The sequence below is a fragment of the Mauremys reevesii genome, linkage group 25 (assembly GCF_016161935.1).
Source record: "Mauremys reevesii isolate NIE-2019 linkage group 25, ASM1616193v1, whole genome shotgun sequence".
Lineage (NCBI taxonomy): Eukaryota > Metazoa > Chordata > Testudines > Geoemydidae > Mauremys > Mauremys reevesii.
In genome coordinates, this window is record NC_052647.1 from 16,954,637 (window position 1) to 16,967,941 (window position 13,305).

General features: G+C 60.9%; 1 protein-coding gene across 10 annotated transcripts in view; it reads right to left on the reverse strand.

Moving 5' to 3' along the window:
* R3HDM2 (R3H domain containing 2) overlaps positions 1–13,305 on the reverse strand; it is a 104,431-nt gene that overhangs the window by 8,357 nt on the left and 82,769 nt on the right. For 5 of the 10 annotated variants that reach the window (XM_039514299.1, XM_039514297.1, XM_039514296.1 and 2 more), the window contains 5 exons: positions 7,998–8,240; positions 6,090–6,216; positions 4,531–4,769; positions 3,681–3,835; positions 2,839–2,939 (listed from right to left, as the gene is read on the reverse strand). In XM_039514299.1, coding sequence (XP_039370233.1) covers positions 2,839–2,939; positions 3,681–3,835; positions 4,531–4,769; positions 6,090–6,216; positions 7,998–8,240 — 865 coding nt within the window. Of the gene's footprint in view, positions 1–2,838; positions 2,940–3,680; positions 3,836–4,530; positions 4,770–6,089; positions 6,217–7,997; positions 8,241–9,046; positions 9,137–13,305 lie in introns of all 10 variants that reach the window. The other 5 variants (XM_039514303.1, XM_039514301.1, XM_039514294.1 and 2 more) reach the window with 3 other exon arrangements.

Below are 13,305 nucleotides of genomic sequence, written 5' to 3' on the forward strand. Positions count from 1 at the left end.
TTCCCTTTGGGAGGGGATTCTCTCTGTTCCCCCTTTGGGAGGTCCCAGGGTGACTCTCTGCATCATGACCTGCTCCTTTGGGACTCCCCCCTGCCACCCCCGACCGGCTGTTCACAAACTCGTCGGCCAGCCTGACCTGCGTGTCGTGGGTCCTCTGGCTTTTTGTCCACTAACCACAGCCTCAGTCGGACGGGCACTGTTCAGACAGTTGCTCCGGTACCATTAGGTTAAGCACGTCCTCCCTAGCTGGGCCCCACTTGTGGGCGTATCCCCACCTCCGGAGGCCAGTTCTAGATATGTGACCTCAGGGGTTTTACGCTCACTCCAGAACCTTTCCCGGTACATCTCGAGAGTCAGCCCAAACTCACGGAGCAGGGCCTTCTTGAACAGTCCATAGTCCCCCGCCTCCGCCCCTTTCGTTCGGCTGTACATTGCCACGGCTTTGGGGTCCAGTAAGGAGGTGAGAAACTGGAGCCTGTCTGCTCGGTCAAACCGGTGCAGCTCGCAGGCATTCAGGAAGTCATCTATGTCCTCCCCTTCCTTACGCTGGGCCAGGACGCCCTTGTCAAATCTCCATGCAGTCCTGGGTCTCCCATCACTCACTGCAGCCGGGGGCCCGCTGCTCCTCAGCTTGGCCAACTCCAGCTCATGCTGTCTCTGTTTCTCCTGATCTGCTCACTCCTCCATCAGTTACTGCTGCCTCAACTCCAGCTCTTTCAGCCTTATCTCCTTCTCCAGTTCTAGCCGCCTCAACTCCAGCGACGGGGAGCTCCGCCAGGACGATCCCCTGCTGGCCGGGGGGGTCACGGTGCCCTCGGTATTCTCTGGGCTCCTCCCAGCCCTTCCCCTAGGCATAGGTAGGAGGGGTCTCGGGAAGCCCTCCTCAGCCATCTGACCACTCCCAGCTGGAACAGACACCGGTGCCTACACTGCATCTGCCGGGCTGCTCCCCTCAGAGACAGGGATCGGTTCATCCGATCGGTCCCCCTCCTCCAGCTGGGCCATCAGCTGCTCTTTGGTGAGCCTCCCAGTGCGTGGCCTCCTCTGCCTGCACAGCTCCACCAGGTCGCTCTTCAGGTGCTTGCTAGACGTCTCCTTGCTGGCCACTCGCAGGCCTGTGTGCTCGCCGCTCCCCACAGTTTCCAGGGAGACCCCGAGTGTGCCAGCCCTTCTCGAGGTCACCACCGCTCTGCCAGGGTCGAGCTGCAGACTCCTCCGCCCCTGGACCGCTCGCTGCAGTCCCCCGGGGGACCCTGGTACTGCAAAGTCCTTCTCGCTGGTCACACATTCCCAGGGGTTAATCGCCCCCTGAAACCGTCCCTCTCTGAGCCTTCAGCAGGCCTGGTCCTCGTTATCCCGCCTTCGTTTTACTGCTCCCCAGTCACTTACTGCACAGCGTGTGGGGGAGACAAGGCCCTGCACCCCCAGCTCCCTGCGATTCACCGGGACTCTCAGCCAGCAGGTTTATTTAGCCGACAGGAACACAGTCCAGGACAGGTCTTGCAGGTACAGACAACAGGACCCCCTCAGTCAGGTCCATCTTGGGGGGCCCCAGGGAGGCCAGAGCCCCATCTGAGCTCCCCTCCCTTTTCCCAGCCAGCTCCAAACTGAAACGCCCTCCAGCCATCTCAGCCTCCCCCTGGCTCCTCCCCCAGCCTTTGTCCAGTGTCCCGGGCAAAGGTGTCACCTGCCCTCCAACCCCCGTCCTGGGGTCTCCTGTTACCTGCTCAGGTCTCCTCCCTCAGGGAAAGTCTCCCATCCCCAATGCAGCCAGTCCCAGCAAAACTCCCCTGCAACCTTCCCAGGTCAATGCTCCCCACTCAGCATTCAAAGAAAACATTAAGAACATTCCTACTTCGTCACAGCCTGGCACCGCACCCCAATCCTTCCCAGTGGCTGGCACTGCACTCCAATCCTATCCCCATGCTTCACAATGCACCTCCATGCTCCCCTGCATCTGGCATGGCACCCGTATTCCTCCTCTCTGCATGCCTGGCACTGCGCCCCCATCACCCCCGCTGTGCCCGCCCGCAGTGGAAACCAGGAGCTCCGGGGCCTCAGCCTGCACTTGGGTGACCCTGCACCACAATTTTAAAAGCTTGATTCCAGCCATCTCAAGGCTGCAATACCTGGTGCTCCCAGCAGAGGGCACGCGAGGGCCGGGAAGAGCCCAGCTGGCCCTGGCTAGCCCACGGGCGGGGGCCGCTAGCCTCAGGCAGAGCAGGGCCCCTGGGCACCACTCCCAGCCACCGCGGGGGAGGCACAGAGCTGGGCTGTGCGCACGGAGCAGCCCCCCTCCCCAGGGGCCTCGTTCTCTAGGCAAATGCTCTGTCCATCCCAGAGCGTCCGAACACTGAGCTGCCTCCGTCTCCCCCTCCAATTTCCGAACAGGGCCCTGGTGGCGGGAGGCCTGGCCGCCCAGCGCCTCCCCCGGAGCAGGCGCAGCAGCGGGGCTGCCTGCCCCACAGCCCGGCCTCGGCTCGTCTGCTGATGGCCCCAGCCCGGCCTCGGCTCGTCTGCTGATGGCCCCAGCCCGGCCTCGGCCTCGGCTCGTCTGCTGATGGCCCCAGCCCGGCCTCGGCTCGTCTGCTGATGGCCCCAGCCCGGCCTCGGCTCGTCTGCTGATGGCCCCAGCCCGGCCTCGGCTCGTCTGCTGATAACCGCAGGGACGTGCAACTGGGCTGAGACCCACCTGACTCAGTTCACAGGAGCCACCAACCGCTTCCCTTGGCCTGGGTCGGAGGGGGTGGGGGGGCTCAGCTGTGCCTTACCAACCCCCCCCAGAGAGCCAGCCCCTCCTGGGCTAGGACGCCAAGGGGCAGGGTGCTCTCTCCTTACCCGAATACTGCTGCTGCATCTGTGGCGGGCTGCAGGGCGAGGGAGACTGGGGCATCTGATACTGCTCGGAGCCGGGAGGCTGCAGGTACCCGACCGAGGGGCTGCCGGGAGGAGAGAGCTGCAGTGAGGCGTCAGAGCTGCATTTCCCCACCCCTGCCTTTGAGAGGCAGCTTCTCCCCAACATGGGCTGGGCGACTGCACCCGTTTGTGCTGGGGCCACCTGCCCGCACTGCAGACGCACGGGGACTCGGGGCAGCTCCCCCTGGGCTGGCTCCTGTCTCACAGGCCCGCTCGGTGCAGCCGGTTCTGGGGAGCAGCACCACACAACGGCTGGGAGAAAGGAAACTCTGGCGATGCTGATGCCCCGACTCCTCGGGTGGGGACCCCAGCGCATCACCTGCCCTGCACCCTCCCGCGCTGAACCAGGCCTGGGCACGCTGCCACCCAGGGGCATCCGGGGTGGCACTCCAGCAGCAGGGCACCGCCCGCCCTGGCTCGGCGCTGCCCGAGGACATCACAGCCTGGGCATGTGGGCGACAGGCCTGCCTTGGAAGGAGCGAAACCCTCTGCTCCTCAGCAGCCGCGCCTAAGAGCCTGGGGCAGGAGAGGCCAAACGCAGCCCCCTAAGTGCGCCCCGGTCACCCCCCACTGCCCAGAATGGTGCTGCCCCAGCAGCAAACGCCACCCCTCCCCCCGGCCTTGCTGATACTCTCTCCTTTGACCAAGGGCAGCAACCACCCCCCGCCTGCCCCCCACGTGCAGAGCGCGTTGAGCTGCCCCCGCAGGCACCAGGGCCCCTCGCTCTCCAAGCAGAGGCAGGCCGGAGACGCTGCTTCCCTTACCTGGTGCCGTTCTGCTGGGCTGTGGGGATGACACTGTAATAGACCGGCATCCCGCCGGACTGCAGCCCTCCCTGCACTGACTGGCTGGCGGACACCAGCACCGGCTGCTGGAACGGCTGCTGGACCACCCCCTGCGACTCGCTAGCCACCGGGACCTGTGCCGAGAAGGGGAGGGGAGCCATGGGGAGCAGCACTGGAGGAGGTGGCGCTCCCACCCGGGGACCAGAAGCAAAGGAGGAACGCGAGAGAGTCCACACCAGCCTGGGGGCAGCCTTGCTAGGGACGGGGTGAAAGGCCCATTGCTAGGGAGATGCCGACGGAGAGCCCAGGCATTCTGGTCTGGAACTGGCTCTGCCCACACCCCGAGCCCCCAGCGTCAGGGCCTTTCGCACAGGGCCTCTCACCCTGCCCAGCACGGGGAGGGAGTGCCGGGTTCACGCCACCGCCGGGGAATGAGAACACCCGTGGGTATTAGAAGCAAGGCCGGGAGAGCAGGCTTCTGGGGGACCCCGTCTGTGCAGCCGCATTATGCGCCCAGCCTCCAGTTCACACCCCCTGCTCCGGATTATTTCAGGAGCTAGATTAATTTAGCTGCTCCCGCTGTGACTATTAATACCCGGTTACCCTGGAAACTGGCACGGGGGCAGCGCTCAGACGTCAGGGCTCACACACCGGCCTGGCCCTGCCCGATCCCCCAGGCTGGCTCTTGGGGCGGCACGTGGGAGTGGCGGGAGCGACACGCAGGGGGGTTCCCTCGCCCGTGAGCCCAGGCTGACGCTGGGGTCCAGCTGGGCTGGGGTCAGCCCCGGAGTTGTGTCACGCGTCCTCTGAGCGCTGCCCCGCTACCCACCTGGTACGAGGGCAGTGCCGTGTACTGGACCATCAGGCCTTGCATCTGGTTTCCCATGCTGCCTCTTTGATTGCTGAGGAGACCGGAGGTCTGCGGCTGCTGGACTCCCAGCATGCTTTGCATCTGGCTCCCCATGTTGCTCCTCTGATTGTTGAGGAGGCCGGGAGTCTGGGACGGCTGGACTCCCATCATGCCCTGGAACGTCTGCTGCTGGTTGGACATCATTGGCTGTAAACCTGCTGCGGGACAGGGGCGGGATGTAAGCGCGTCTCTGGGGCGCCGCTGAACGCCAGTGACGCAGCTCGGGTCCCTTCGTTCACGTTCACGCCCCGCACCCCAGCTGCAGCCAGGAAAGGCTCTGCAGCGAGGATGCCCCGTGGCACAAACCCGTGAGCAGGACAGACCCCTGCGACAGGCACTACAGTATTTCTACCCCGACCCCAGAGAGAGTTCCAACCTCCCCCCCCCAGTATTCCTAGCTGTTCTCTTGCTCTTTCCATCAGCAGCTCGCAGCGCACGTTACAAAGGGCGGCAGTATTATTCTCCCCATTCTACAGATAGGGAAACTGAGGCACAGGGAGGGGCTGCGACTTGCCCAGTGACACCCGTCTGGTCAGTGACGGAGCTGGGAAGAGAACCCAGGGCTCCTGACTCCCAGTCCAGCGCTCTTCCCACTAGGTCACACTGCCTCTTCCAGTTGGTTTATGCCTGAGCAGGAGAGGTTTTACGCTATCTTGTGGCAGAGAGTCCCGCAGGCTGGATGGAAAAACTCCAGCTATAAAAACTCAGCCAGTTCTGAGTGTTCTTCTCATGCGTTAACAAACAGGCTTTAAAGCTCTTTCTTGCGTTCAGGTGATAAACACCAAAACTAAAGGTGAAACGCCAGCGGGGGTGGGAGCGGGGAGACCCGCGGGACACAAGGCTTCTGGGCTGAGACAGAGGGTAGAAACTCCTCCTGGTTCACAGCCTTAAAGGCCACATGGGACCATTGGCTCACCCGGCTGGGCTCCTGCATAGCACACACCCTGCACTCCTGTCAATGCCAAAGGGTTTAGTCAGACGGACACATTTCAGCCCCCAGGAAACTGAGCTGTGAGCCCAAGGCTAAGAACAGGGGAGACCCAGGTACCACCAAGGCCTGAGGCCATGGACATCACAGGGAATTGGATAGGTGAGACTTGCCAAGCCGAGCACCTGCCCCCCACACTGTCGGAACCGTCCCCCACCCCCGCTCCCCTTGCCAATCTGAGCTGGGGGGAAATCCCTGCCCAACCCCAAATCTGGCTGGTGGTGGGCCCCTGAGTGTGTGAACAAAGCCCACCGCGGTGCCAGGCAGCGAGAAAGAGGATTCGCTGTGCCGCCGTCTCCAACCCAGAGAAACATTCTGGAGCCAGTGAAGAGTAACTGCGGTGAGTGGGCAGATAGACGAGGCCTGGGGAGCACAAGCCCTGTGCCCAGACTATTAATCTGGCACCGGGTGGAAGCAGCTCGGAAAAGGGCAGAAGGGCTCAGACCCCCCCGCTGCCCAGCCCCGGCTGCTCCCTGCCCGAGCCCCTTACCCGGCTGTTGTGAAGGCTGCGGGAGCTGCTGATTGCGCTGGGGACTGTAGGCCACTGGGTGGCTGAGAGGTCTGTATTGCTGGCTGGAGCTTGGATACTGCCCGGGCGGGTAGTAGGAAACCTGAATCTAACAGAACAGAGAAAGTGGGGGGTAAATGGAGCCGCCCTGAGTAACGGAGCCCCAGGCTTTCTGCCCTGCCCAGCCCGGCCCCCCCAGGACTCCCGCTGCTAGAGAGGAACGAGCCCCCACCTGCGAGCTCACGAAGCTGCCTCGCCAGGGCCGAGAGCCAGAGCCAGGGCTGCAGCCTGCGGGCGTGCGATGGGCACTGGGTGTGTGTTGGGAAGGGGAAGGGGAAGGGCAGGGGGATACGGTTAGTTGGTCTCTTGCTGCTGTTCACCCAGCAGCCCAGGTTCGGGAGGCCCCAGCTCCTCCCCACGCCGGGCCCCAGAGCCCTGCCGGGGCCTTACGCTGTTTCTTTAGAGATCCCTAGAGCGTGAGGCTAGACGAGCCCGTTAGCGCGTCAGTGTAGAGATCACAGGCCAGCACGTCACCCAGTGACCCTGTGCAACGCGTTCGACTAAAGCATCTTCCAGCCAGGCTGGCTGTGGAGCCATCCAGAGGGGGAGACCCGCCCGCTCCCCTTGGCCGTCGCTTCCAAGAGCTCATCACCCGCCCTGCTAAACAGCAGGGCCCTTCTGCCAACCGGAACGGGGCTGGTTTCACCTTCCAGCCGCCGGTTCGCGTTCCACCTTCCTCTGCTACGTTCGAGAGCCCCGCGGTACCTGGGATTCTCTCTGACCTGGACGCAGGGATCCTGTCACCCCCCCCCTCAGATTGCAGCCATCTCTGGGGGTGATACACTGCTCAGCACCACGCTGGGCAAGAGCGTAGGACAGGAAGTGAAGGAGAATCCCCTTCCCAATGGATGCTGACCAGCGTCCTCTCTTACGCTCCACCCCAATGTCTCTCGTCTTTCATGGGCTAGTCCCACCTCCGGATAACAGAGGCTCTGGGACTTTCCTGAAAGAATTCCTGGTTGAACTACAGCTGTTCTTGTAGAAAAACCATCCATGGCTCTTGATTTAAAACCGCCAGGGCCAGAGAACCCGCCACATCCCTCGGCAAGTTGCCCCGATGGTTCATTCCCATCACTGGTCAAAATGTCCCATTTCCAGTCTTAATATGCCAGGATTCAACGTCCAGCCGTTGGGTCATGTTAGAACTAGATACAAGAGCCCGTCACCAAAGTTTTGCTGCCCACGCAAGTACCCGTAGGCCTATCTCCAAGGCTTGGCCTATACTCGAAAGCCTGACTGATTATGGTGCAGTTAGAATTCGCCGGGCAGACGCTTTTATTTGGGAGTAAAAGTTGGGGGGTTTCCGGTTTAGCTTAACCTCCTTCTATAAACTGAACCCAGAAAAGGCCCCCCCATAGCAGAGTAAGGCTGGGTCTATGCTTGGAAGGTTTTGCCGGCAGAGCTATGCTGGCCAAGCCTCCCAAGCGTGGACACAGCGGGTAGCTTCACAACGATACAGCCTATTCCAGCCCTGGGTCTGCACTGGGGCTTTGCTGGCAAAGCTCTGTTGGTTCTGAGCTCATCCCAGCCCTGAACAACCGCTGCGCCACGGAGTCTGAGTGCAGACCTGGCCCGAGAACGTCCCCCTGGTAAACGACAGGAGGTCACAGTCACACCGTAATTCCTACCCGTCTAGCCTTCCCGTGCAGACCCCGAGACAGCGAGCGCTGTGGGGCAGGGACCGTCTCTGCAGCAGGCCCGGCTGTGACACTGCAATACCCCTGGTAGCCAGCGCAAAGGATGCAGGCTGAGTCCCAACGTTCCCAGGGGGTGCCCCCCACTTCACCCCAACACCGGGCGCTGGCCTCGGTCCCAGCCCCTGCTGCTTACTTGCTGGGGAGGCTGCAGATAGCCCTGGGGCTGCAGGACTTGCTGAGCGGGGGCCGTGTGGCCCGAGGTGGAGTAGCTGGAGGCGGGGAGGGGCTGTCCCGGGGACGCCATGATGAATCCCGTCTGCTGAGGATGCTGGGAGATGAGGGGCGGCTGGAACATGGCCGAGGATGGGTCCGGAGCGTCTGTGGAGCCCTGACGGCTGAGGCTGATCTGCCCAAAGGGGGAGCTGAGCTCTTCGGCCTGCAGGCGGAGGGAGAAGGAGAACAGAGCATGGGCAACGGTGTCTCTGGGTCATGCCAACAGCGAGGACGTGAAGCTGCTCCCCCCTCCCCGAGTTCTTATGGCCTCGGGGCCTGCCCTAAAGTTCAGACCCCTCCCCGCATCTTGCCCTGGCAGCCCCAGCCCGCCCCAGGCTAACGCCGCACACTGCAGAGCCAAAGGGCAGCTGGTCGCTGCTGCTCGCAGCCTGCAATGCTGCCTCCAGAACTGTTCCCAGCCGAGCACCTGCAAAGACCGGGACAGGACCGGAGCGCGTGGACGGAGGCGACCGGGCACAGGTCCGATGGTGCTCGTGCAGTCAGTCAGTCAGTAGCTTGACAGGCAGCACCCGCTGGCTGCTTTGGGAATCCAGACATCAAGCATTTGCAAAATGACCCCCGAATGCTGGTGCAGCCCCTCCGTCCTCTTTCCCTTGCTCGAGCGCCACCTGCTCACTGCTGCGTAAGGGAGCGCGTCCACTCCCTCCTAGCACGCGGTGCTCTCCTTTCCCAGCACGCCCTGCGAGACAGCCCCAGGGGGGGCTGGGGGTCCTGGGGCCGAAGCACGGGGCGATGGGACGGGGGGTGAGCATGCTCAGACTGGCGCCGCCTGGGAGTCCACACCTGCTTCTCAAGGCGCATTTAACACAAGCCACCAGGGCTACTGCCTGCAACCCGCCTGCCCTGGCGCTAGCCCCCTCCCGGAGAGTCGGGCCCTGCAGAACAGCCCGGGTTAGCAAAGCTCGCACAACACAGACACGGCACACACGGGACAGACACGGGTTATACCATGTTGTACTGCTGGGGCGGAGACACGGGCAGGAGGACCTGGGGGCAGGAGCTGGCAGAGTACTGAACAGGCTGCAGAGCTGGGACCGGCTGAGAGCAGCGGAGAAGGGGAGAGAAGAGAGAGGTGGGGGGGCATGGGGGAGGGAGAGAAAGAAGGAAGGGCAAGGTTAGTCATCCGAGCTCATTCCAGACACACACACGGGCGCGCGCCGAGGAGGCCAACGGGGCTGCAGAAAGCTACGGGTTTTCATATCCCCATGAAAGAGAAATGGATGCTCTGGGGAGCTGGGGAAGCCTGTCTCTGTGGGGGGCTGGAATGGGGGGGAAGAGGAATGGGGAGGGGGCAGCTGTCACCGCCCCCCCCACAAACCATGACGCTTTCTGCTTTACCCCCACGCAGAGGGGGAGAGATCCCGCACTCCTCTCATGCCACCCCTGGGGTCCCCCCCCGCTGCCCCGCACCCCCATTTCAGCCATGGTGCCTTTCAGGGGCTGTTCAGCTGCCCGACGGCTCTTGGACTTGGGAAGATTTTTCTCATCACTGACCGCGCTGTAGTTTAACGCTGCTAACCCCACGTGACCCAACCTGCCATGAGATCAGCTACAAATCCATGAGAATTCAACCCCCGGGAAGTGCCGGGTTCTTCCCATTCACCCCCTGGTTCCAAGCTTTGCAGGGCCAAGATTCTCCTGTAATCACAGGACTCCGGGAGCTGAGGCTTTAGCCACGGCAAGACTTGGCCACACTGCACCTCCAAAGCCTTTGCCAACACCCTGTGGCTCCCGCCCAAACTCCCACCAGACCTCGGACAAAGCAACGGGGAAATCAACCACCGCTGGAGGGAACAGCCCCGTCCTGGCCATTTTGGGAGGGTGTGTGTGAAGCAAGCCCCCCCCGCCCCCAGCTATTGGGGCAGCTGGAGCAGTTCAGCACCCCAAGGCCCCTGCCATTCCAAGCCACATCTTCTGCCTTCCATTCAGTTGTGCCATGGAGCTCGGACAGCTCTGAACCCCAGCCTGGCACCACGCCGCGCCTGGGGGTGCGAGGGGAAGCAGTGGGTGAAGCTGCCCTGCTTGGCCTCTGTGGTTCTGCTGCGCTGCTTTCTCAAGCGATTCCCGCTGGGGCTAACACCCCCCCCCAATCCGCAGACCAACTCTCCCTGCAAGCCCTGGCTCAGCGCCGACTCCTCCTGGATACCAGGCAGAGTCTCCAGCCTCGTCTACACCGAGCGGTTCCATTCGCACTGAGTTCTGGCGGGCGAGCTGTCCGGAGGAGGCGGCAGGCACGGACTGCGTACACACAGTCAGCTGGTTTCTGATTAACCCGGATCAGCCGGTCTACACGGCTAGGACTCCGGGTGGAGTAAGCGCATGGCATTCGGGGTGGGTATCCCACTGTGCTTGGCTTCGTTGCTGAGCTCGGTGCAGTGTGGGATACGAAGGGACTGGAGCTCTGGGGTGAAGGCAAACGGCTGCCGGGCCCAGAAACGGGCACTAGCCTGGCCCTCTTGTCACGGCGCCCAGCAGCGCATGTTGTGCTTATGCCAGTTTGCTCAGCGCCCCGGTTCTTCGACTCTCAGACTCGAAGGTCAGAAGGTGACGTTATGAGTGTGATATATCATCTCATTGAAAGGTGAAAGGGCCAGAAAGAGTTAATTAACTCATAGACTGACCTGACCCATGGGTGAACCTTGAGGACGGGTTAGGAAGATCTGTAAATGACTAGAGCTTTGAAATGCAAGTCTGCATTGTTAGAGGTAGAAGGGGAGATGTTTGCTCAGGTCTTGTGATGTCAGCAAACAAGTCTTGTCTATTGCTAGAGTTTTAATTCAAAGATCAAAAAAGGAATATTAATATGATGATACTTGAGCGAAATAGTATTATTGTCTCTGTGTCTCTTTGAAGGTTGTGCTAACCTGTATCTGACTGTTTAATGGATAAATTACTCTGTGCTAATTGCCAGGATGTTTGGGAGAAGGAGTTGAGCCTATTGTTTTCTCAGGCCGAAAGGCTGCTGGAAATGTATAAGAACCCTGGGACATGATCCTGCTTCATCTCAGATCTGCTTTGGGTTTCAAGAGGGGGAAACCTTAAGCCATAAGGATTGAGATCCCCAGTCATTGACTGGAGCCACCCTGAATATGGAAATTGGACTATAACCTCTGGACTATTTCTAAAAGGACTTTTGGCAACTACAAGCTCATCTCTGCTGTGTATCTGAACCTCAAGAATTGAATTCAAGTCTGTCTGTAGATTAATCTTTTAACCAACACTCTCTCTCTTTTCTTTTTTAATAAATTTTAGCTTAGTTAATAAGAATTGGCTGTAGCATGTATTTTGGGTAGGAGCTAAGTTATAATTGGTCCTGGGTGTGTGGCTGATCCTTTGGGATTGGAAGAACCTTTTCTTTCATATGATGAAGTAAGATTCTCAGGAATCATCATCATATCTGACAGGTGTGTCTGGCCGGAGGCCTGAGGCTGGGCACTTTAAGGGAACTGCGGGGTTTGGACTTCTAAGTGACCAGTAAGGTACTGTAGAAGCTGTTTTGTGCTGGTTGGTAAATCTAAGTATTGGAATAACCACCAGCATTTGGGGTTTGTCTGCCCCATTTGGTTTGCAGTTCGCCCTGATTGAGTGACCTCAGCTGGCTCCCACGGGCAGCACCGTCACAAGGGACCATCCTGATCAGCTGGTCTGGCCCCCTTCACATTGCAGGCCACAGAACCTTGCCCACCTGCTCCTGTAACAGCCCCTAGCCTCCTGCCAAGTCACCGACGTCCTCAGATCATGGTACAGAGAATCCACCATTGATACCTGTTGAAATCTGCAAGTGACCCCGTGCCCCACGCAGCAGAGGAAGGCGAACCCCCCCGCCCACACGCCGCCCCCAAGGTCTCTGTCAACCTGACCCGGGGGGAAATTCCTTCCCGACCCCAAATACGACAACCAATTAGACCCTGAACTGTGGGCAAGACCCACCAGCCAGACACTTGGGGAAGAATTCCCCCGAGTAACTCAGAGCCGCCCCCAGCCAGTGTCCTGTCTCTGGTCGTTGGAGATAGTTGCTGGTGGCAGTCGCAGAGCGGCTACATGCCATTGTAGGCAGCCCCATCACCCCATCCCCTCCATAGACTAACCAAGCTGGGAGGGGGTGTGTGACCCCACTGCTCCCCTGGGAAGCTGCTCCAGAGCCTCACTGCGCTGACGGTTAAAAACCTTCCCCTAATTCCAAGTTTACATTTGTTGGTGGCCAGTTTCTATCCGTTTGGTTTGGTCTTACAAGCAGCTTCCGGCTCGTGCCCTCCTGCCCCTCCCCAGTGCGAGTTCCGCTGTTTACCAACACACCGAGGGGCAGAGAGGCCTCGGCGTTCTAGGGCAGGGGGGGCTGGTCCCCCTCCAGATGGAAGACGGGGAGTCTGGGTGGAACGGCAAACGTGGAGCTTCCCACACTCCCCTGCAACAAAACCTTGGTCCCAAGAGAGGTTACAATTCCCACGAGACGGCCTGCCGCTGGGCAGACACCCACTAGCTTTCCCATCAGCACCAGTCCCCCGGGGGAGCTGTCCCAGCACAGACAAGGTGTCGCTTTGCCTACGTTCGGCCATTCCCCAGAGGTAGGTTCCTGAGCAGATCCACATGCCGGGGGCACCCCAAGTCCAGCGTGTGGCACTGAAGCCCTGGACGGTCACGCACACAGCAGGGAAGTGGCTGGGGAGCCATGGACCTGCGCAGGACACTGTCTCCCGAGACGAGGACGGTCCCCTCGCTCCTTTGGGGAACCTGCTATGGGGAGGGCAGGAAAGGGGACACTGAGCAAACTCCCTCCACAGAGAAACAGCTTTGGGAGCGACCCACAGAGCACTCAGACCAGAGCGGAGTGAGACTTTCCGATCAGCAAGCGGGAGCGAAAGCCGGCACCATACGCAGGCAGCAATGCAGCCTCCCCTGCCAGCGGCTGGGACCGGCTACCACCACCGCCACTCACCTCGTCATTTTGGGGGGGGGGGGTGGCCAGTGAGAGACAGCCCCGGAGACGTGGTTCCCGCAGGCTCAAGCCGCGTCAGGAGGAACATCAAACGCAGGTGCTTTCTAAAGAGCCGTGCATCCACATCCGACCCTCCTGGCTGGAGGAGCATCCCGTGGGCGTGACCCAGGACAAGCATGATGGGGAGATGAACCTGGGCCTTTTAAAACACGGGAGACCAAACTCTACCCCCAGGGCTCAATCCCAGGCCTCCTGCTCCCTCTGACTGCAG